This window comes from Perognathus longimembris, chromosome 11, assembly GCF_023159225.1.
Source record: "Perognathus longimembris pacificus isolate PPM17 chromosome 11, ASM2315922v1, whole genome shotgun sequence".
Lineage (NCBI taxonomy): Eukaryota > Metazoa > Chordata > Mammalia > Rodentia > Heteromyidae > Perognathus > Perognathus longimembris.
This window is the reverse complement of record NC_063171.1, coordinates 46316312-46341066: the sequence shown is the minus strand read 5'-3', so window position 1 is coordinate 46341066 and position 24755 is coordinate 46316312. Positions and strand designations below refer to the sequence as shown.

At 42.2% G+C, this 24755-nt stretch overlaps 1 protein-coding gene across 2 annotated transcripts in view; it reads right to left on the bottom strand.

Annotated features, from left to right (window-relative positions):
- The window catches only part of Dusp10 (dual specificity phosphatase 10), a 39725-nt gene extending 15526 nt beyond the window's left edge, over positions 1-24199 (bottom strand). For both annotated transcript variants that reach the window (XR_007212508.1, XM_048356761.1), the window contains exons 1-2: positions 23323-24199; positions 21807-22658 (exon numbers count right to left, since the gene is read on the bottom strand). Coding sequence is in view for 1 of the 2 variants with exons in the window: in XM_048356761.1 (XP_048212718.1) it covers positions 21807-22617 (811 nt within the window). In the remaining variant the exon portion in view is untranslated. The remainder of the gene's footprint in view (positions 1-21806; positions 22659-23322) is intronic.
- Between the last annotated feature and the right edge of the window lie 556 nt (positions 24200-24755).

The following is a 24755-nucleotide window of genomic DNA, read 5'->3' as shown; positions in this document are numbered from 1 at the left end:
TAGCCCACCATGATGATTTCCCTACTCCGAACATCCACACCCAGGTCTCTGCCTCCAAATCCTCATAGGTTATATAGGTCACTCTAGAAAATATACGGCTCTTCTTCTCTCTTGTAAGGTGTCTTGTCTGTCCCTTTGCTGGTAATAAACCTTTGCTTTGCTCTTTGTACCTGGGTGTCTGCATGATTTTCTGACAAAGTCTAATTTACCCTAACATATAGATTAAGCAGACTAATGCATTGATGCTTTTAAATTCATTTGCCAGGGTAACTTAAATTTTAGAAATTGAAATTATAATACCTGCTTTTTATAGAATTACACTGTGGGCTTCTCAACGACAAAGTTGCGGGGAGTTAACTCAAGTTTGTACTATGCATTGAAGGTAAGCCCATGGCACTTTCCAGAACCTTAGTTCCATGAGCTGGAAACAAGCACAGGAGTTTATCCTTTTCCCAAAGACACATTCCTCCTCAACTTATTATGGATAGCTAAAGGCTTCCCTACAGTTTCTATCCTGGTTGTAGACTTTCTCTATATTTGGAAGGCTACTCTACACCATGACAAAGCTCTGCCTCTGTGCTCATTGAAATGCTCAATATTGGTGAATCAAAGAGAAGAAGGAAATAAGTCCTTTAAATCATCTAGAAGGCTGATAAAGAGAAATGTTAAGAGGAGGAGGATGCTTGTAAAATACAAAGCCATATTTTACCCCCAAAGCTAACCAGATTCTCTGCATTACTGTTTAATTCTCTAAAGAGAGAGAAAACCTTGTTTGATTTTCAGTACAGAAGAAGTTTAAATAATCCAGCATTGCTAAACAAACAGAGGAAAGCCCAGTTCAAGCTATTCATTAAACAAGCCCACAGTACAAAAGGAAAATTGTTGCTTCACAATCCACACTCCATTCCCTTTCCACCCCCCTACCCCCAGGATGGACATTTATTTTAGATCCAAATTAAACACGTCACAACTTCACAGCAAAAATATGTTTCCCAATGGGTTCTAAGTCAAGTCCAATTAAATAAATCTCTAGAAATGTCAAGAGGGAGCCTCAAGGGAGAGCATTCTTCTACTGTGAAACATTCCCCACTGGAAATTAGATTCACAAAAGGTCATCATAGAATTATCTGTGATAAGAAAGAAGGAAAAGCAAGCCACAAGGCCAGGTAACTTGTGAAGCCTGGGTTGGGTTCTATTGCTCTATTGTTACCTATGTATGGAGGTGCAGCCAAATATGCTGTATGCATCCTAGTTTGCTTTGCATCAACCCCCCATGTCCAGCAAACAGCTTTAAGGGCCATGTATTTGGGTGCCATGTGGAAATCAGATACCCATGGCATACAGAGTTCAGCAACTGGTAGAGAAAGTAATCAATGCCAGTATCAAAACCAAGAGTTTCTGAACCAATGTTTTCACTTTACAAAAAACATAGCGACAACTTCCTCCAGCTGAATTCTATATTTGGGCAAGAATACCAATCAGGCTGAGCATAACTGACCAACAGCCAGAAACAGAAGGCACGAGGTGCCCCTGAAGCTACTACCCTCAGACCACCCCAAGGGAAGTAAGTACATGCTTGTATCCAATCAAAAGCTATATGTCTCTGACACCTGGCTATTCATCTGCGTAAGGCTCTTTATAATAAGGAGAGTAAAAATAAGGAAAGTCTGTCCCTGAGTTCTATGACTGTGCTAGAAAATGAATCAAAGCAATGGAATGAGTTGTGAGAACCTTGATTTATAGCCAGTTGGTCCAAGGCACAGAAAAGACTAAGAGAGCTACAACCAGCATCCAAAGTGAGGACAATTTTGTGGGACTAAGCCTTTTGGCTGTGACATATAACACTATCTCCAGGTAGGTGGTATCATAATTGAGTTAAATGTCAGAGCATTCAGCTGGAGAATGAACAGGTAGAAGAAATCTTCCTCTAGAAGCATGCTATGTGGCAAGAGTGTAGTAATTTTCCATTACTCTAACAAAATACCAGAGGCTGAGTATTTAGAAAGCTTCCAATTTCAGAGGCTTAAGGTCCAAATAATATGATAGCAGATCTGGAGAGAGTTACATCATGGCAGATGGCAAAATAATTAAGAGACACAGGAAAGAAAGAGGGAAGCAGAGACAATAAAGGAAGAGGAAGAGGCCAGTCTTACCTTAAAAAAAAAAATCCTCAAAAACTGAACGCAGGGTCCTGTGAAACCACCTTAAGTCCTTTTAAGGGCAGAGCCCTCAGCTGACCTACCAAGTTCCAAATGTGAAAAGTACCACCATTCCCCAGCATTACCACAGTGGAGATGAAGTTTCCAACCCATAAATCCTTGGGAAGACCATCCAAACACACCTTAACCACTGTACCTTACCCATAGCAGGTTAGTAGGGGTAAAAAAACAAAACAAAGAAAACCTGCCCCTTGAGACCTGCAGAAGTGATTCAGAACTCAGAACCAATAGTCCCCTCAGGGGGCTGGGGATATGGCCTAGTGGCAAGAGTGCTTGCCTCTTATACATGAGGCCCTGGGTTCAATTCCCCAGCACCACATATTCAGAAAACGGCCAGAAGTGACACTGTGGCTCAAGTGGCAGAGTGCTAGCCTTGAGCAAAAAGAAGCCAGGGACAGTGCTCAGGCCCTGAGTCCAGTCCCCAGGACTGGCCAAAAAAAAAAAAAATAGTCTCCTCAGAGATTCATCTCTAACAATCAATTCCAGTTCCTCTCCCTGCTCTATCTTTACTCATATCCTGAAATGCTGGCATCTTCCTACCTTCAGGATGCTTACCACCATGAGATGACTCCTTCCTTGTTCATTGCTATTAAAATGTGGACCCCAACAAAGCTGAAGTGTGTGTGTGTCTTAGAGAAACCAGCATAACTGTTTACTTTGGTGAGGTCAGGCTACCCTCTGCGACATCTCAGTAGAGTCTTAGAAAATTTGCTCAGCTCTTTGTATCTCAGTTTCCTCAAGTATGCAGTGGAGCTAATAACAGTACCAGAGGCCCAGTCACTGCAGGAATTAAATGAGCTACTACAGAGTAGTTATTCATAGCGATTGTAAGTACTCGCTGCTTAGCATCTGATTTGTATAGCAAGAGCTCATTAAATATTTTTAGATTAGATAAACATTGGAATCAGATGGAAAGGGCCATTAATTATGTGTTGTTCAGCATTCTGTGAGAGAGTTGGGAGATTAAAAATAGTGCTCAAAGATAAATCTAATTGGAGAAAAATGAAGGGATGAGGAACATTAGAACAAATTCAGCAGAAAGACTGGTGGGAAAACTGTTTCAGGCACACAGTGAGCTTGCTCTGAATGGGGCCATCTGGCTGTGACTCACGCAAGCAGGTGCAGGACAGGCCAGGTGAAGTCAGCTTGAGGGCTGAGAAACCCTGTCACTCTCCAGACTGGGAAAGTAGGGCTGCAGAAGAGGCAAGTACAAGAGTGCCAGCCCTTAAATGTGACAAATGGGCACCCCTTGGGGAAGGCTGAGAAAGCCAAGATAAATCACCCTTGGTGGCCTCTAACCCCTTTCCCTCTGTCCAGTCTCACCTCTTTGGACAGTCTATATATGAATGATAAATGGCAGAGATGGGTGGGAAGCAGTCATGGAAGATGGAAGCTTAGAAGAGGACACGTGGCCTATGGGATGCAAATGAGAAGGAATGGGCCCTGAGTTCAGTTCTATATGTGATCATGAAGTGCTTGCTGTGAGCGGGGGAGCCAGAGCTTCATGCTGGCCATAAGAAATGGAAAAAGGTCTAGCTTGGCCCTCAGGGCTTGGTGGGCTCCCACTTAGACAGGGCCAGCAGTAACCAAAGATACAAGACAGGAAAGAGTTTCATTATCCCCAGCAGCCCTTCTTGCTCCCGCCTTCCTTATGAAGGATACTACACTGCAACTGAAATGAATTCTGGGTTCTTTGTGTCTGCTTTCTTAGTGGTGCACCTGAAGACAAGTTACTTGAGGTCATTTTAAAACATATGATCTGGGTTGGGAATGTGACTTAGCAGTAGAGTGCTTGCCTAGCATGCATGAAATCCTGAGTTTGATTCCTCAGCACCACATAAATAGAAAAAGCCAGAAGTGGTGCTGTGGCTCAAGAGGTAGGGTGCTAACCTTGAACAAAAAGAAGCCAGGGACAGTGCTCAGGCGCTGAGTCCCAAACCTCAGGACTGGCAAAAAAAAAAAAAAAAGACACATGATCATACCATAACAAATTTCTTCTTTCCCGAAAAAGTTCTGTTTCAGCCTTAGATCTCTCAATGGTACAGGGCATTTTGCTCTTGGAATGTAGACATGAAGCCTGGGATCGCCAGAAAGGGAAGACATTCAGGAAAGAGAGTATGTAACACTGGGGCCTCTAAGTGGTACTGATGAATCTGCTCCACTTCTCTTAGCAACCGTTCCAAAACACTGCCACCATGGCTGAGCATGGCAGGGGGGAGCCGCTGACAGGTATCTGGTTGAGCCATCTCCATTTATACCTGATCACTCAGGAGGAGCAAGCCTAGCATAGTGGCAGATTACACACAGTGCCCAAGGTTGGCCCCAAGTTAGAACAATCAAGCAAGCCATCATGGGTTGTTCTCTTTGACAACTCTGAAGCTCTATGTGTTATTCCTGCTTTCTATGGATGAAGAAAACCTTCCTGGAAGTAAAGACAAAGTTTGTATTGATCTTTTCTGCCTTCCAGGGTAGCCTTATAATGCACTCATAAAAAGGCAGCATTCTAGGATTGGTGACCCTAAGCTGGACGAAGGCTGGGCCTGACCCTACATTCAAGAATAATGGGTAGCAGGACCAGAACAAGAGACAGTATCTATTTTAGGCAAGGAAGGAGAAAGCAAAAGTAGAAAAGGAAAAAAAAAATCTATCAGTAGGATCATGGCTTAAAAAAAAAAATCCAAATAAAAGCACCCAGAGAAAAGACAATCTTTTCGAGATGTGTAGGACTCCAACAAAAACAAACAACAGCAGCAAAAACAAGACCTCCAAACACTCCTTTCCTGTAATACCAGTACCTTACATTAGTTCCTGGAAGGGACTCAACCTCAACATTGATATTTAGGAATCCGTGGTATCAAAGAGGGGCTTGCCAACAAGTATTTGCACCAAGAAAGCAAGTATGTGTGCACCCACACATGCACACACACACACATACACATACCAGTTACCACAAACAGAATGATGCTATCTATGCGATGAACTAGCAAACGCACCACAGGTCTGCTGTCTCCAGGTTGAACCAGTGGCCAAAAGACTGTGCCATTTTACTAGAGTACAACTGGCCATTGTCACCAAGGGTATATATAGGGTTAGAGAGCAATCAAGGGCCACAGGGCACTCTCGATACCTAGCACTTAAGGAAGGAAAGGCAATCTATTCTCACAATACCACAATGCAACCTGACACTAACTTGATCCAGCATAGACTCCACACTTCTAAACCACGGTCCCTAACAATCTTGTCTTCCTTTCCACCCACTAGCTGCAAGCTCAGGTCTCCTCCACTCACTCGCATTTCTGACTAACTGGTTACAAATTCTGCAGTTCTTTCAGGTTCATGAATTCACTAGGATAATATGCAGAAAAGCACTACAGTTTGATTGCAATTTTAATGCTAGAAGTCAGAACCATCCTAATGATGAGATGCAATGGGTAACCCTGGAGAGGGCCCTGAACATGATACCTCTGGGCCAGGTCCCATGGAATTGTATTACAGTCATGGACAACCATGAGGAACTCAACTGGTAGCCAGAGTTTGATTAGGGTTTCATTACTACAGACATATTTAGTAATTTTCCCCATGACTAGACTGAATTAATATAAGGCATCAAACCTATCATCACATGGTTGGTCTTTTAGATACCAAACTCTTACTTTCCCACCATCTCATTAGCATAAACTCAGGTGTGAGCCTAAGAGCTCTAGAACTCTGGGAATTCTAAAGGATTAGATTGTCCCTAAGAACTGAAAGCAAAGACCTGCCCAGGTCTCTATTATGCAACAGTTCCACAGTGTCAAAAGAATATAGGCTTGAGGTAACTTACCTAACCTCTCTCACTCTTAGTTTCTTCAACAAAGGTGGGGATAATAATAGTCATTATAACCACAGAGAGATCTGCATCATGTGAAAGAAATAGAATGAAAGGCTAGGCACTGTGGCTCACAGCTGTAATCCTAGCTACCAAGGAAGCTTGAGATCTGAGGCACACAATTGGAAGCCAACCCAGATAGTAAAGTCCCTGAGATGTTTATCTCCAATTAACCAGCAAAAAGAAGGACAGCTGTGACTCAAGTGGTAGTGCACCACCCTTGAACAAAAAAGCTAAGGGACAGTTCCCAGGTCCTGAGTTCAGCCTCAGTACTAGCATCAATACTTTTTGCACTGTTCTTTAAGTGTTTGAAATCCAGTATTTATTTGATACGTATAGCATACTTCAGCTTGAACTAGCCTTATCTCAAGCCTGCAATAGTTAACATGTAGCTCATGTCAGCCATAATGGACAGCACAGGCAAAGAAAAGAACACTTTGGCTATCCCCAGTAAATGAGTTAACACTGAGTGTCGTAATCATCATAATCACCCCATTCTACAAATGTCACCTAAAAGAAGGTTTTGATATGTGTATATGTGCATGCTCACATATGCAGAGGGATGTGACCCATGACTAAAGTTTATGAAGCTATTAGCCATATTGTACCAGGAAGACAAGAATCACTTCCAGAACATCAAGGAACCATTGTTTTTGTTTGTTTGTTGCCAGTCCTGGGGCCTGATCTCTGGGCCTAGGCACTGTTCCTGGGTTCCTTTTGCTCATGGGTAGCACTCTACGACTTGAGCCACAATGCCACTTCTGGCTTTTTCTGTATATGTGGTGCTGAGATAGAGTGTTAGGCAAGCACTCTACCACTAGGCCACATTCCCAGCCCCAGCCACATTTTTGAATGCTAGAAAAATCAAGTAGCTCTGGACCATGATAGCTCCTGATGGACAAAGCCACAGGAAAAGCACTATGTAGTCAACATGACAGAAAATGAATGGCTGGAGCGGGCAGGGAAGCTAAGCTGCGGAGGCAGGCTGACTCCTTAGATAGTGTTCCTTGTGCTCTCAGGCCACTTCCCAGAGCCACTGACCAGCCACTAGCTAATTGTCTCCAGGCAACCACACCACTCCAGTCCCTGGTAAAAGGTTTACAGGGTGAATCTAGAAGAATGTCACTTGTAGAAGATTGATTTCAGGGTCATTATTTGGACAGCTTTACAACCCTGATTTCCAGGCATCAATGTCTTCTCAACTTGTTGTTTTTATTAAAAGATGTGGATATTACTATGTTGTGCATGTCAACAGTGGTGTCTCCATCTTCGTGTGTGCATTTTTCTAGCCTTCTGATTGTCACTAGAGTAAGCTGGGCTTCTCAGTCTCTTACCTGGTGGAAGTGAAGAGATTCACCTAATAAGGGCAGACAAATACATTTTTACATGATAAGCAAAATCAATTATAATAAATTCAATCCAATTCACATCCTTTATCAAGGAAGACACACTAATTAACTGTCAAGGAATTATCTTCTGTTTAAAGGGCATTTTACCTCCATTTGGCAAAAAAGAACTAATGGGAATTAATCTTTCCATTCTGATTGCGTTCTTACTGCCTGAGGTTTGTATGAGGATTTGAGAGGACTTCAATCCTGCATTAACATTCTAAGTTTTCAAAACAAAGCACCATGGGGAAACAAATATTTATACTCCACATCTAACTCTTTCTGCTTTTATTGACCCTTTAAAGTATTTTATCAATATTGTAAAGCAAGAGGTGACTCATATTTATGGAACAAGCTGTTTGGCCCTGCCAAATCTTTCATTTCCATCACAGGTTCTGGGTGCTCAATGTGCTATGTATTGTGGCCTGCACACTTCCATACCGCACCCACCAAAGGAGAAGTTCAAGATCACCATGAGTGTCTCAGAGGACCTGTGCAAGGACCTGAGGTCAAGGAGAAAGAATTCTCTTAAAACTAAGGACTTGGACAGGCATTTGGAGTGACAAATAGGAATGAAAATGAAATAGTGAATCAGGAGAATAAAAAAGATATATCCAAATTAGCCAACTGGCCAACAGAAAGCATCTTTGCCTCTAAGTGGTTAGGGAGGTTTTCAAACAAAGCATTCCATCAATAAATTTCTCATATTACAAACTCAAAAAATGATCTCAGTATCCATTAATAGACAAGTTGGTTAAGTAGAATGCAGTCATAAAAGAGATTACAGCATTAGAGAAATAAGTCTATGCTGGCAATACAGGCAGCAAAAGTACAGGCAGCATAAAGTGAAAACAAAGCTCAGTTTCTATACAAGAAACTGCAAAGCATGCACATATATGGTAAAGAATTAAGAGAACATATAAAAATGAAACTAGGTTGCTCAGAACAAGATGAGTGTACTATTTTTTTCCTTACTAAGTTTTCTTAGTGTTCAGACAATGATACATAGTGGCTTTCGCTAAGACTTCATTGTATAAGATTTTCTTACATAGAAACAGCTTATCATGGCATCAATTCAGGAAAAAAAACACACCTATGCAGCAGTTATCTGTCTACCTCATTATAAATATTGGAGTTTTTTTTCCTAAATCTGAAAACATAAGGATTTATACAGCAACAAAACATTAGTGTTGACAAGAGATCATATTACAGAAACAGAACTCTCAATTATTCCTATAATTTTTGAAATTATTGTGGTAAACTTTTAATCAAGGTCAGCTGCATTATTCCGATGTTTATTCTCCCTTATACAAGCATTAGCTAATTGAGTCTTCCACTAATCCTATGATTCTCCCAATTTCACAGATGAGGTAACTGAGGCAGAGGAGTTATATTGTCCATATTTATAATTACTGTTAAGTGGCAAAATCAGAAGACCAATTCAGCAATGTGCTCCACCCAATCCTACTTAACCACCAACTCTACTTCCTCTTTGGGAAAATATATAAATTCATAACAAGAAGGCTGAATGTAATGTGTGGGGCACTGTGGTACTCATTCTAAGAGAAGCTAGATCAGAAATCCCACAAGAGAAAGAGAAAGGAATCGTGAAGTGACATATGAACCCACCAGACTTGTCTACTTCATTGGATACACAGCAGAGGATTCAAAACCCATTGAGACAAAGAAAATTCTTAAGAGTTAGGGTATGAATCTTTTGCCAAACTCTTACCTCTTAACCACTTACTTACCTCTTTCCGAGGAAAGTATTCTTTCCCATGTCTCTAAAATGGGGATGTTGAGCCAAATATTCATTAAGGTCTTTTCTAACTATATAATACCATGCTTCATAAAAAAAAAAAAAATCAACCCCCTTTAAATTTTTTTTTTAACATATTGTGAGTGAATGCCTTCTATGCATGGGACAATAATCAACACAGTCCTGTAACTGCTCTGAAGTTGTCCTGGTTGTGTCCCAGAAAATTCTCCTTATTATGTCAATCTACCATTGGTGAAATTAATACCCTGGAATTTGGGGAAAATAAGCTTAAAACGGACTACTTCTATTTTTCAGACCTAAGCAGGCTTAAGTCTTAGAATTTCCTCTCAGTGGGTTACTTCTACCCCATTGATCACATCCACCCACCTCTTTTTACCCTAACTCTGGAGGACCTGAAATAGTTTGGGATGAGTAGGGAGATGACACTTTATAGCTGACACCTAATAGCATAACCACATAGTCCACTGTATAAGGCTGGACACCCTGTCCAAAGATAGAATTAATTCTGCCAGAAAATAATGCTGCTTTAAACTCAGGGCTTGTGGGCCCACTTTACCATCTCTTCTTTTCCCTCAAATCTCTACAAGAGTGTCTGTAAGCCTTAGACTGCACCATGAGGAAGCAGAGATCAGAGCAGCGAGGAAAGGAGAAATCAAAGCCAAAAAATAGTCCACAATTTGATGGAAACTCTGCTAACACATCCAGGAGAATTCACTTTCTCAAAGAAAAATGATAATCTAGTAGCTATTGTTTCTTCACAGAAATGAGGTAAAGAATTCTATAGTTAACGTTATCCTCCCCACTAACAGGAGAATGATACAAAGCACAACTGAATGAACAAGACATTCAGGTCTTTAGGAGAGAGTCATACAGAGCCATCTGTTACATATTCCTTCTTATTCATTATACCTAACTTTGCATCTGATTTTCTTCTCACTCGTCCACTGCTCACTCTGGAAAGTGAGTACATATATTAATACATAACAAAGGAACGTCATTCTTGTATTCATAGACCACTAAGAAAATGTGTTCTAAGGTTCCAGGAATTAAACATGCATCACATCATTGGGTGCCAGTGGCTCACACCTTAATCCTCAGGAAGCTGAGATCTGAGGACAATGGTTTGATGCCAGCCTGGGTAGGAAAGTCCAGGAGACTCTTATCTCCAATTAAGCACCAAAAAAGCAGAAGTGGCTTAAGTGGCTCAAGTGGTAGAGTGCTAGTCTAGAGTTCTAAAGCTCAAGGGCAGCTCTCATGCATTGAGTTCTAGTCCCAGGACTCACACAAATTCTCCAAGCAGAACCATCATCATGCTATGTTCAGATTCTATCTTATATCAACTGAATAACCTTAGGTAAATATCTGGATCTCTGAGAGAGTTCCCGTCTCAAATATGTAAGTAGCACTGTCCCGATATGACACTGACCATATATGTGGTCTGGTATATAAGAAATACTTCATGAATGCTAGAAACTATTATAATTCTTAAAAGTTTCTTTGATTGGCTTCTCACTCCTTAAAAAGAAAAGAAAAATAAAAAGATTTTTTTTAAGAAAAGCTCTGTCATGACCACATTTAAAGTTTCCAAGGGCTGGATCACAATATCGGTAAGGGCCTCTGAAAAGCCTGTTCTACTCTAAGTGCTATTCTTAGCACTAGAATTTTCACTTGAGGATATATAATAAATTGGGGAAAGGAAGGAGGCATGAGACTTGAAGCACCTTAGAGTAAAGTACAGCTAAACAACTATCAGAGACACATGGACTGGAGGCATGGCTCAAGTGGTAGAGTACCTGCCTAGCAAACATGAAGCCTGAGTTCAATCCCAAATACCATACACACAAAAGAACAAGATGCATAGCTCACTTGTAAATAGACTGTGTCAGCCTAAAAAGGAACTTTGGCTCTGAATAATTACTGCTTGCCTTCCTTTCCTTTCTTTCTTCCTTCCTTCTTTCCTTCCTTCCCTTTGTCTGACTCTCTCTTTCTTTTGTGGTGCTGGGGACAAAACCTAGGACCTCACATCTGCTTAGCCAGTGCTCTTACACTGAAGTGTACCCTCATATTTTCTTGCTCATTTATCTTTATCTCTAGCTCTACGGGACTCAATCAAGAACCTGGTACAAGCTAAACACTACCAGTGGCCTACAACTCTATCCCAAGAACTAGGGTTTCTGTTGTTGTTGTTTTGACAGGCGTGGGGCTTTAACTCAGAGTTGGGGCACTGTCCCCAACTCTTTTGCTCAAGGCTAGTGCTCTACCAGTTTGAGTCACAGTGCCACTTCCAGTTTTCTAATGGTTAATTGTAGGTAAGAGTCTCATGGACTTAACTGCCAGCCAGAGCAGGCTTTGAACCATTATCCTCAGATCTCAATCTCCTGAGTGGATAGGATTACAGGTGTGAGCCACCAGCTCTCAGCTTGGGATTTAAGTTTTGTTCTCCCATTTGCTAGTTAAAAATACAAGTGGAAATGTTGAATTTGGTCCACTAATTTCATTATCTCTAAGGTAAAATATGCACCCTGTTTCCAAATTCTGAGAACTAAATGAGACAGAAAACAACAGCACCAGGGCTAGTTACAAGAAGATATTCAATAGTGGCATCCAATAGCTATTTTTTTTTTTTTTTTGGCCAGTCCTGGGGCTTGGACTCAGGGCCTGAGCACCTTCCCTGGCTTCTTTTTGCTCAAGGCTAGCACTCTGCCACTTGAGCCACAGCGCCACTTCTGGCCATTTTCTGTATATGTGGTGCTGGGGAATCGAACCCAGGGCCTCATGTATATGAGGCAGGCACTCTTGCCATTAGGCCATATCCCCAGCCCCCATTCAATAGCTATTAAACTTTTTTTTCCAAATTGTCTGGGGAAAAAAAAAAATAAGCTTCAGAGATAATGGATTGGTTGGGCCCAGAGTAGTTACATGTGATTCTATGATGCCGTGCTGGAGATTAAAATATCACTCCATGGAAACCTTAAGACCAAGCCTTTCAACATATGATTATGAAACTGTAGTGTTTTGATAGAAATAGAAGAGCCAAGAAAATTCCCTTCTATCCCTCGAAGAAAGGCCCTCTTAGAAGTTGGTGTATTACTATTTGAAAACAGATGCAAAGACTCCATAATGATTAAAGGTAATCATACTGTCTAGAACCCTGGAGCTCAGAACTCAAGTCCTGGACTGGAAGTTGTGCTGCTATTATTGCTTTGGCAATAACCTCTGCCCTCCAAAGGTGTTTTCTTCTCTATTCCTCCTGCTCCATTTCCTCTCTTTCCATTTACTTATTCTTCCTATTTCCCAGTGGCAATATTCAGTCTGATGGAAGTGGACTACACAGGGTCCATGATTCTTCAAAGAATGTGAGATTTATTTCTTCTATGGAAGGAATGTGAGTGATGGAAGAATTGGATAGTGGCGATCCTGGGATTTGTGGCAGTGATTGACTCCTTATTCAGGACACAAAGTAAGATCAGCTGAGGTCTTATTTTAAAAGGCAAAGTCACACTTCTCACAGGCAGGAAAAGTCTGACACTAATCCCTGGATGAAGAGTTTCACTGACTGGCTGAAATTAGAAGTGGACAGAAGATACCTCACTAAGGCCCTACCTGCACTAGAAGGCATGCAGGCAAAACTTCTTGTAAAAACACAACAAAGGGGTGGCCTTGGCTTTGCCTTTTATGAAGCTCAAATCTGAAGTTGGAGGAGGGTAAGCAGGCTCTAATTACAAATAAAACATTATAGTTGGCTGGATGCTGGTGGCTCAGGTCTGCTATCCTAGCTACTCAGGAGGCTGAATCTGAGGATCATGGTTCGAAGCCAGCCTGGACAGAAAAATCCTTGTGAGACACTTACATTCAATTAACCACACAAGAACTGGAAGTGGTGCTGTGGCTCAAGTGGTAGAACACTAGCCTTAAGCACAAAGAGGCTCAGGGACAGCCTCAGGCAGAGTTCAAGCCATACAACCAACAAAACACAAACAACAAAACCCATTCCTTTTGATAAACCTCACAATCCCTTTTCTTCCTATAAACTTCCACTTTGCTAGGGGCAGGACATTGATTGGGTAAATGCCTCTTTCTTAAGTACCAGGCCTTTCAGCTCTATGCAAAGAAGGCTCAACCTTCCTTTTTCTTTAAGTTATGTGAAATGCAGGTCCTGCAGGAGGAACAGGGGGTGGGGATTAATTAAGATTTCCAACTTTTAAGTCATAATAGATGACACAGACATACTCTGGAAACAAAAATGATGGGTTATGAATGAAAATATCTGAAGAGCCAAGTACTTCATAATTAAAAATGATATCCACTTGAACATAATGAAATTTTGAAATAAAATGCATACTCACTGTTTTCTTCACAATTTTTCTGAAGTAGTAAGATTATACTCTATGAATAGGGAGTATGTGGTATATAGAAACATGGCCATGGAAAGCTTGCCAAAGAGACAGCTTCACCACCATTTAGGAGAAATAATATAGGCATTAATTCCAGCCTCACCCTTCAAAGGGGAGACAAAAAAATAATACAAAGTTTAAGCAGGCCAATGCCTTGTCTCTGAAATATTTACCAGGATTGTTTCATAAGGAACGTGCAGGAAAAATAAACACAGGCCTTCTTCCTATCAGAAACACATTCAAAATTAGAGCGCAAATGACAACATTCTACTCTGATATTCAGAGGAGACCTGCTACCCCTGAGCTTCGGAGACAGGGAGACCAGGCACATTTCCTTTTTCATTAGAAACCAGCCAATAATTTCTTTTCAGATCAAAACACTGGGGAAATATTCTGCTGGACCATGCTGTACTTAGAAAGAGCTAGCTTCTTTCTTCTTATTTCCTTTCGTTTCCTTTCTTTTCCTTTCTTTCCTTTTTCCATTTCTCTCCCTATCCTTTCTTTCCCTCTCTTCCTTTCCTTCCTTCCTTCTTCTCCTTTTGTCCTCCTCTCTATCTCCCTCTCCCTACTCCCTCTATCTCTCCATTCTCCCTCTCTCCCTGCCTTCCTTCCTTCCTTTGGAAAGAAGAAATTAGAGAAAAGTACAAGTGTACTTCCCAGGAGAACAACATTTCCTAAAAATGATGCTTCCTAAACAAGACTGTGTGGTACAGGAGCATGGAGAACTAGGAGGCTGTCTTTATCCTCACATGCATGCAAGCTGGTATTTAGACTATGTGGTGATGACAGATACCTCGGTTCATATTAGCACCTGGAGTACAAAAGGCACTGAGTTATAGTTATGGAACAAATGAGCGAACCCTCTTCTACCTACCAGATTATCCAACCACAAGGCCACAAGTCACTAACAGCCTGAAATGTCTGGGTGCAGTTTGATAAGTGCTTTTTAGCTATTCCTTAGGCCATCCCTTGAAGATGGAATTAAATTAAGATTAATACTTGGTTTGTGTTTTGAGACCATGAGCTGATAGTTTCCAAAGTCTTTAGACTTACAGATCTTTTGGGCTCATTAGTAAAATTTCAAAATTAATGCAAAAAACAAACTGGGAAATGGTGAATTACATCTGTAATCCAAGCTACTCAGGAGGCTGAGATCTGAGGATCCCAGTTCAAAGCCAGCTGGTTCAGAGAAGCCCATGAGACTCAACTCTAATTCATCAGCAAAAAGCTAGAAGTGGGAGTATGACTCAAGTAGTAAGCTTTGAACAAAACAGCCGAGAGAGAGAGAAACCTTGAGTTCAAACCTCAGAACTGACACAAACAACAACAAAACAAAAATAGGTAGTACTACTACAAATGATTGATGAAATATCTCATTTTATATATTTTTATATGTGAGATAGCCCTCCCAGGGAGGACCTTACAATTAGTGGAACACACACACACACACACACACACACACACACACACACACACTCCAACTTGGCAAACCTACTTTAGCACAAAAAACCAAAGCTCTAAAATTAATAACGCATCTGACCTTAGACAAGATGCAAACCTCTCTAGGGCTCATTTCCATAACTGCATAATGACAAGATTAACAGCTCTCAAATCTTTCTACATAGTCCTTAAAAAAAAAAAAAAACCCTTGCTGTACATGCAGACTATGCCCCAGATCAATTTAGCCAGAATCTCTGGAGATGGGAATGCTAAGGATGGCTAAACCAGCATTAATAACTATGGGATTAACCCTTACTTCCACTCCCCAAATTCCCTCCCATTAAAAAATCTGGAACTTTAGATTCAGAAAAGGCGAAATGTGGGGATTAGAACTTCCAACCTTAATATATAAGGCATCTGTTTCTTCCAGCCTGGATTAAATTCCCTGGACAGTGCAATATGGTACATTTTCATGTCCCACCTGCTCTAGAGATGGTGACTATGGTAGAGATTCTGGCTGCTGATAATACAGGATCTATGGAAGCCAAATCTGCTATAAATGCCAGCCAGTCCTGATGATAATATGCTCAAGACTATGGCAGAGAGAATTTTCTGAGATTTTGTACAACTTCTGTCTGGAGGAAGGATCAAGTAAATAAGTGCACATATGCACCATTTTCCCCTCCCTTTCCTAAATAAACATGCTTTAGAAACAGAATTAGGCAAACTGCTTTGCTTACTTGGTTTCTTCCCCATAGTCTTATCTTTTTCCTAGTCTATAATCATTATCTACTACTACTCAGACAAGAGTCCCTTAAACTTGTCCTTGACAAGCCAGATGGCTAATTCACTCATCTGAATTAATAAGGATAAGAATATTCATAATTAACAAGCTCTCCTAGTCTTCTGTCAAAAACATGTCACTTTCCTCTTCCTCTAATGTAAGAGGATCTTAAAGGACATGGGCAGGGAAGTGGGGTCCAGAAGCCTGATTTATAGAGCGCTGCCTAATGTGCCCAGCACTTTATATACATCCTCTCACTTTATCCTATGATGCTGAAATTATCCCCATCTTACAATGGAGAAACCCTGGGCCTCTGAGATGTCACCAGAGTGGCCTAAGCATCCATCTAGTTTGGCAGAGAAGTGTGGGTCTGAAGCCAGGGATAAGAGAGTGAACTGCACTCTGTTAAGTACACAGTGAACAACAACAGCTGGATCAGACTGTGGCTGGGGTGATTCACACCCATTCTCTTTCCACATACATGTTAATGAGAAAGCAGGAGAGTAGATGTCAGTGCTCAGAGAGATGCACTGGGCACTCTTTTAGTGGACATGGTCAGGATTCAGTGGAAGGAAGGAGCAGGCATGTAGCTTCAGCTCCTCCTCACAATCCAGGAGCCCACACCCCCTCCCATCCATCCACCCTTTTATAGTCAGACTACAACCCTTCTTCTAAAAATAAATTGGCCTGAGGAGAGGCCAGAAAAAGCAAAGCTTCAAAGTTTTATACTTTCATTATTCAGTTATGGGACATTAGTTGGACAGATTTATCATCAAGTTTTTATAAATTCCTTTATAAATAAATAATTCTAGGCTATGCCCAAATTATTCCGGCCTCTTGACCCAACATGTTTTTGCAATTACTTGGCACTCCAACTGTATACTACTTAAATTAGGTAACAGTCACCAAGTTATTTTGGGACCATAGCAACACACACATATACACACACACACACACACACACACACACACACACACATCCCACGTTATACTATTTGTACTCCTTGGGAAGTAAAACCAAAATAACATTTTCATTGATACGATCATTTCTGCTCAATCAGTAGTAATAATAATTATTTGATCTATATTGATAGTGTCTACCATGGAAAAGCTATTCTGAATACTCAACAAGCATTCATTTACTTAATTCCAAAACTAACACTCTAGATGGTTATAGTTGTATCTTCTTTTTGTAAACGAGGAAACTGAAGGACTAAGTGTTCAATTTTTCCAAGGTCTCAGAAAGGGAGAATGAAGACTAGAAATCAGCCTTACTGGATTCAAGGTTCTGCCTTCATTTCTCCATTTTTGGGAACAAAGCTAAAGTCTGATGTTTAGCCTTGGGAATTAATCAAAGGCTCCAAATAATAGCAATAATTTGTGAAGTAAATATGTCTTTATTCCAAATACTTTTAAAAACTCCTCCTTATAATCTTGAAAGACAAAGATGGAAGATAAGTTTTATCTCTTCCTTCCAAAATAAAGACAAGAAAAAAAAAGAATATTTTCACAGCACGTCTGGTTTCTGAGTAGAGCCATATGCATTGTCACCCAACTCCGGATTGCCTACTTCAGAAGCCTGTTTGATTAGGGAACAGAAAATAACCTATGAGGAATTACGAGGGAAAGTTTCACCATGTAAAAATCTAACTTTCCTGTGACTCTTGCCTGCATATTGGCCTTATAAATGATTTCCTTGCATCTCCCCTGTTCCCTGATTCCACAAAACCTCTGGTACAGGGTAGGGGTATGAAAGACCTGTAGCAGTCAGTGGGTTTGTTTCTTAACAGCACTCAGCAAGTACAGGCTCTGACATCTCCATGCAGAAAGGGAGAGACAAAGGCTCAAGGTGGCTTCAAAGTCAAAGTCGCCCTTAAGACCTTCCTACCCTGAGGGAAGAAAGCATCTCCTCAGATGTAACCATCAGCCAACCACAGTAGGATTCCAAGTTGTAAAAAAAAAGTACTCAGATCTGTTCATGATATGAAGTATTTATCAGTGACCCTGTCTGTACCATCCTAAAAAAAAAAATCCTAGATTTATCAAATTTTAAAATATTAACTTTAAACATTAAACATACCTAAATGTACTAGAATATCATCAATGCTGTCAAGTATTTCAACAAAAAGGGCATAAAAAACAGGAAGAATACCAGTAATTGTTTTACCTGGTTAACAAGTATAAGGATAGTCATATACTTTTCTACTTCTCCAAGTGTCTGGAATTTTTTATCACCAGGTTTAAAAGACATGTGTTACCTTTAAGAAAGCTGTAGCAGGGCTGGGAATATGGCCTAGTGGCAAGAGTGCTTGCCTCCCATACATGAAGCCCTTGGTTCGATTCCCCAGCACCACATATATAGAAAACGGCCAGAAGAGGCACTGTGGCTCAAGTGGCAGAGTGCTAGCTTTGAGCAAAGAGAAGCCAGGGACAGGCCCTGAGTCCAAGGCCCAGGACTGGCAGCAAAAAAAAAAAAAGAAAGAAAAAAAAGAAAGAAAGCTGTAGCAATCAACACCTCTCATCCTACATGGGGATAACTCAGGGGAAAAGCAAAATGATTTTCCTAAATCCAACTTGGTTGAAGAGAAAAGATACCTTTTAAACATTATAGCCAAACATTGCAGAACATCAAGAACTGCATAGCATTTTTTTTAAAATTTAGTTTGCCTAAGAAACAAAGTTAAATTGATTTTTTAATTCACCTTTAGGTAAAGGAGATTGTCATTTTACCACTCTTTTCAAATCCCTAAATATGTAATTTTCTGGAATCCTTTTTACTGGATTGAACAGAAGGGAAGGGTACTATTTATTCTGCAGAAGATGAGAAGAAAATGTGGATTCAGACATAGGTCACAAGAGGGTGGGGACTGTAAATTAGAACAGTAACATAATCCCAGGGGCTTCTGTGCCTCTCATCAGCTTTTTTCTTCCCAACCTGACACAGCATTACAAAAATGGCAACCAAGCAGCCGCTCTGGATGACAGGCAGCACCAAAAATGGAGACCCTGGAAATGAAACAGGGGGATATAAAACTTGGACAGGGAGGTTAGCAACCAGTGCTTACAAACATGAACCAGGGACTCAGAGGGACTGGGCATAAATTACAAACGACTGTACTGAAAACTGAAAATAAATTAGCAAGGCCTCAGATGTTCCTACCACACATTCTAAGCCCCGACACACACACACACACACACACACACACACACACACACACACACACACATTGCTTTATCTCCCCTGCAAAATTGACTCATTCCAAAATGGCACCACCACTACTTCTTGCTGAAATATAATAGCAGATCATCAAGGGAGGGGATTCCTAAAATAAACTCAGAGACAAGCCAGACCAGGATGGGTCTGCTGGACTCACTCAAGGACTTAGGAAAAGTTGCTGACCAAGCCTGTTAAGACAGACTCACTCCATTTTTTGCGTCAATGGTACTATGGAATTAACCACTGGTTTGAGCAGATGCAATGATATGAAGGAGGGTTCCAAGAATGATCTATCCTTCTTCCTTCTTGCCTAGCTTAGGGCCATCCTTAAGAGTTTAGGTCATCCTCCTCTCCCCTGCCCCCTTCCAGAGATACCAAATTAATCATGGTAATCATTAAATAGATGGCAGACTCTTCTGCTCCCCAACTACCCATTCTCTAGCAAATGCCCAGATACATGAAGCAAAATTCCCCCCCAAACTACAATTAATCCAACCTCTACCACAGAGCGTCTTCCAAGTCGACCGCCGCGGACTCTCACCAACCCGAACTGAGGAGCCCTCAGTGCGGCCGCCCAGGGCGCCTGGCGGTGAGGTCAGTAGCACATCCGGCCCCGCCCCACTGAGGCAACCTTATTCTGACATTGAGGAGCATGCCCAGCCTGCCCTATCCTCAGCTGCATCCATGGGAAAGGGGAAGAAGGATCCCCGTCTCCATTGTTAGCCCTCAGGAGATTCATTTTTTTGTTTTTGTTTTTGTTTTTTTGCCAGTCCTGGGCCTTGGACTCATGGTCTGAGCACTGTCCCTGGCTTCTTTTTGCTCAAGGCTAGCACTCTGCCACTTGAACCACAGCACCAGTTCTGGCCGTTTTCTATATATGTGGTGCTGGGGAATCGAACCCAGGGCTTCATGTATATGAGGCAAGCACTCTTGCCACTAGGCCATATTCCCAGCCCAGGAGATTCATTTTGCCAGCAACGAGAGGCCACTCTTCTATTCCACAAGGCCCATCGCCAAAGAGAGGGCAGCGTCTTCAGCTCTACCTATATTCAAGTTCAGAGTCATCTGTTTTGTGTCTCTCGATAACTCTCTTCCATCAGGTAGAAACAAACAAAAAAGGACTGTTTTTCATGGAGAATACTCTACAGAAGAGAAGACAGCAGCAAGAACATCTGTCTTTGTTCCCCAAGACAAACTATCATTACAAATGCAAAATCTGTAGGTGGTATTTTCTCATCTGGAAAAGCCAAGAGCATGGAGAGAGAACAGCTGGGTAAATCTATGGGGAAATACTCAAAAGTCAACCGAATACAAGTACAGAAATAAAATACAGAGCTACAGAAACGAGATCTACCTGAACATATCTGTCACTCCAAGAAAACCCACTGCCATCCGCACCTCAAAAAAGGGGCAGGGGTCTGGAGCTTCCAGAACTGGGATTCTGCATCCAGTTCTATGATGTTCTCCTTCCCCTCAGAGCCTACTCTCCATAGGAAAAAATGTGCTCTTGTGGTAGTTGAAACCAATGAAAGCTAACTTGAAGAAAGAATGGGAGAATGGGAAAGAGGCCATAGCAGAGGAATCAAATATGCTTCCAAGAAGCTCGAACGCACTCTTTGGAAGACATGGCGATGGCAGGGCTGTCCCATAAAGATAAGTAACTAATTTTCCTACTTACATAGCCCATTGCAATTTAAATATGCAGTGTGTTCAAAGGAACCCAGCAATACCTTTGATCAACACACTTCGGGAGACTGGATGAAGATATGATCCAGAAACTCCGTATCTGGGCTCAAAGCACAAGAAGAGAGGAGACAGAGGACCATATCTTGCTACCATCACCCAGCCGAGGATGTGGAAGGGTAGTGGTATGTAGGGTCCCCAAGGCCGGTATCAAGAGGCAGAGAGATAGAAGTGAACTTGGCACAGGGTCAAGGGCTTCCTTGCTAAGTTAACAACATTATTATTGGGGTCACCGAAGGTCAGCTCCAATAACCTCAGAGGTATTGTATGTGTATTAGACTGGGGAAAGTGATCCACTATTGAGTCGTGGGCAGAGTCATGATGTCAAACATTTTCAGGTGAAGCCAGAAAGAACAATGGGTTGAAGGGTGTTTCATAAAAATTTCTCTCTGGCTTTGAAACTCTAGTAGAGGAATGGATGTATTTAGTGAAACTACTTTTCATGACACCTTAAAAATAAAAGATCTCTGTCATTCTTGAAGGTTACTTTCTAGACCATCTCAAAGTCAAGATGGTCAGAGAGGTGAAAAAGAGGAAAAGCTTACCACACAGAGAAATGGCACCTACTGATTTACTTGGAATTCACAGCTATTTCTTCCTCTAGTACTTGACCATTGGTTAGAGACAATAAACTTCCCAAGTGCTTATGGATTTGAATAGAGCTACTAAAAACCAGGCATGACCTGACACATCATCTGGTGGTATAAAGCCTCTCTCTCTGGAAAGGTAAGAAGAACAGTATCTCAGGTGAAATGACTTGTACAATGCAAATTAGAAGCCAATTTGAGGTTAGAACCCAAATCTTCTGATTTCCAAACCAAAGCTGATGCTTTTTTCTTACTACATACCAAAATAAAGAAAGGGCATGGTAGTGAAGATAGTCAACTCTGGTCTTTGGTAGCCAGGCTAAGAAAAACCCAAAGGAAGCCGACTCAAATGGGGAGTGTGTTTGGGAAAGAAGGAGGGGCCATTACCTTTTAATACCAGAGGTTCTTTGCCTTCTCTCTTCAGTGACTCGAGGACTATGTGAAGAGGCTGAGAGGGCATCACTCGGCTTGGCTCATTGGTATTCTCATCATAAACTATAATTTCTTTGGAAAAGATCCTCTTGAAGGAGTCTTTGCCTTCCCTACAGGAAATCAAGTCTAGGACAGTGATCTTGCCCTGCTGTAGTCTCCGCCGGCTAATCTTATCGGCACAGTTAATGTGGACAGCTCCTTGGATGTGACTCTTGTTGTACTCCATGAAGGGCCGGCAGTCAATGATGACGGGGCCCTGGCTGGGCACGTGACTCTTACTGCATTTGGTCATCTTCTTCGCCAAGTCATTGGGGTATATGATTTTGATGCTGGCTAGCTGCTTGGGGGTTCCTGACACAGGACTGCCCACCCCACCTGATGGACTTAAAGAGCCTGTATTCTCATTGTTGTTGACCATCTGGTTAGCAGGACAGGTGGTAGAGGTTCCGATGGTGGTGGTGGCAGTGCCAGCAGCAATGGCTTGGGTCTGGGCCTGATTGTCCTTGTCGTAGGTTGCCACAGTGCAGCAGCTGGCACTGCTGCATCCACAATTCAGAGAGCGGGCAGAGCCGCTGGATGAGGGCATATACGTCAGATTCGCAGCCTTGAGGGTCACAACAGTGGTGGCAATGACAGGAGGGTGCTTCCTACTGCCTGGGGTGGCAGAGTCAAGGTAGCTAGAGTCTAAACAGAGGTTGAGATCCTGAGGTCGGACAGGCCTAGACAATGCCACTACTACCCTGTCGTCTAAAGGAGATGGAGGCATGAGGAGGCTGAAAACTGGCAATTCAAGAAGAACTCAAGAGTCTGTAAAGAAGAGGAAGGGGGAAAGAAAGAATAAAGTCATATGACACAAGTCAGCAGTCTTACCCCATCCCTAGGAAAGGCTATTGCTAAGTACAAAGTCATCCTAGGTACCTTTATCATGCTGCTCTCAAAGTTAGAAATTCATTCAGATGTACAAGAAGAGGATGCAAACCTAAGGGTCCCATCTATTTGACTTCTAAGTCTGAGGTTACATTTAGAATTGCTGTGGGAAACATTAATGCAAAAATCAACACAGACCTACATCAAAGTTCAGCCTTAGAGAAAGACACAGGCACAATGAGTGAGAAAAATCTGAAGATAGAAATTAACATTCTGTGGATATCTATTATGGGCCTTCTCAAGACAGAAGAATATTGTCACTTAGAGAGACCCATTTGCCCACTCCTGCATGCTTTCCATTTAATTCCTTCACATACCCACAAAGGCAGAGATGACCAAGAGCACTGACATAGCTCACAGAAATATACAACATATATACATACATACATACACACACATTACATACACTTATCAGGGGTGATTTCAACTTTTTTTTTTCAAATTAGAATGAAAGTACCTTCCTAAGTGAATCTCCTTAACTTTGAGATATTTTTTGCTACTCCATTCTATTTAGGGTCCTTAGAAAAGCACAACATAGTCATACTAAAACCTTTCATAGTTTCTGCTAGCTTCTTCCAAGTTAAGCTGCATTTCCTCTTTTCACTGTCTCACAAGGTAGTCCTCAAGCCAAGGAACCAGGCCTGGCAATCCCAACCCTGTCAGTCCATCCCTAAGAGACCCACTTCCATTCCTGCCTCTAAGGACAAGACCACTTGGACTCTCCTCTCTTTATCTGATGCAAAGCACAGAATTTACATCCTTGGGCTGCATAGATGTACATCACATACTGAGAGACCCACCCCCCCTCGGAGAGAGTATGGCTCCCATAAAGAGGACTCCACTGCCCCCTTCAACAGGGGCAGGTTAGGGTGACTGCAAAAGCATAATTCCTTCTCCATCCTAAGTATGGGCCATTTTACAACATGGCCCTAGCTAGCTTCTCTCTACTAGACATGCTATGTAAGCAAAGCCAGGCAAGAGCCTTTCTGACCTAAAGGAACTTTAGGGGTGGGGGGTGGATACTGTCATGTACCATCTGTCCACATGGAGGGGGGGGCCGTCACCATTCTCTGACACAGAGCCAAGGTATCACAGGCAGAAGCAACACACGCACACACAGGGGCACCTACCCATCAGGTCGACTCGGGTTTCTCTCACCCACGTTTGGATGCAAGCGAAGGATCCAACCTCTTGCTTCTCTCCCTCCCTCTCTCTCCCTTGCGTAGTATTTTTTTTTTTAAGAGCGAGTACTATTCCACAAGCTATAACTACTCCCCAGCCCGGACCAGGCAGTAAAAGATTTTGCTAGTATTGTTACCTGGCTGGGTATGTCCGGGATCAGCAGTGCATTTCCTTGGTGGGGCGACTGTTAGAAACGTGCTCCCAGAGACACAGGCTGGGACCACCCCCACCCCCCCCCCAGCTCCACACGGGGTGCGCGGCTCACACGCACACGCACAGAGTACGAGATCTGCATTCCTGCAGCAGTGAGGGTCCGGTGTGCAAAGTGTCCGTGAAACAATCCAATCCAGCCCAGTAAACCTCCCAGAGAAATTCTCGATCCTCAGCTACCTACGCCGCCACCCCCCCCCCCCCGCCCGCCTTCCTCCCTAGTCTCCCTACCACCATTAGGCAAATCGAGAGAAAAACCAAGTGTGTAGAGAATGTTCTTTCCTTACTCCTGGGGCAGTCAACATGCTGCTTCCTCCTCACACAGCGCACTAACAAGCCCTGGGCGTTCAAAACTGCCGCAAAGCATCCCAACACACCTCATTTTCCCTTTCATCCCTAACCCAAGTTGACTGCATTAGAGAGTAAACGCACCGGGCAACCCAAGCCAACGGTAGGAACCTTATAACCTTACCTGCTTTGGCTCTTCAGTCAGCATCTCTCCTTCCTCCCTCTCTTCCTCTCTCTCTGTCTCTCTGTCTCTGTCTCTCTCTCTGTCTCTCTCTTTCTCCCTCTCCCTCTCTTCCT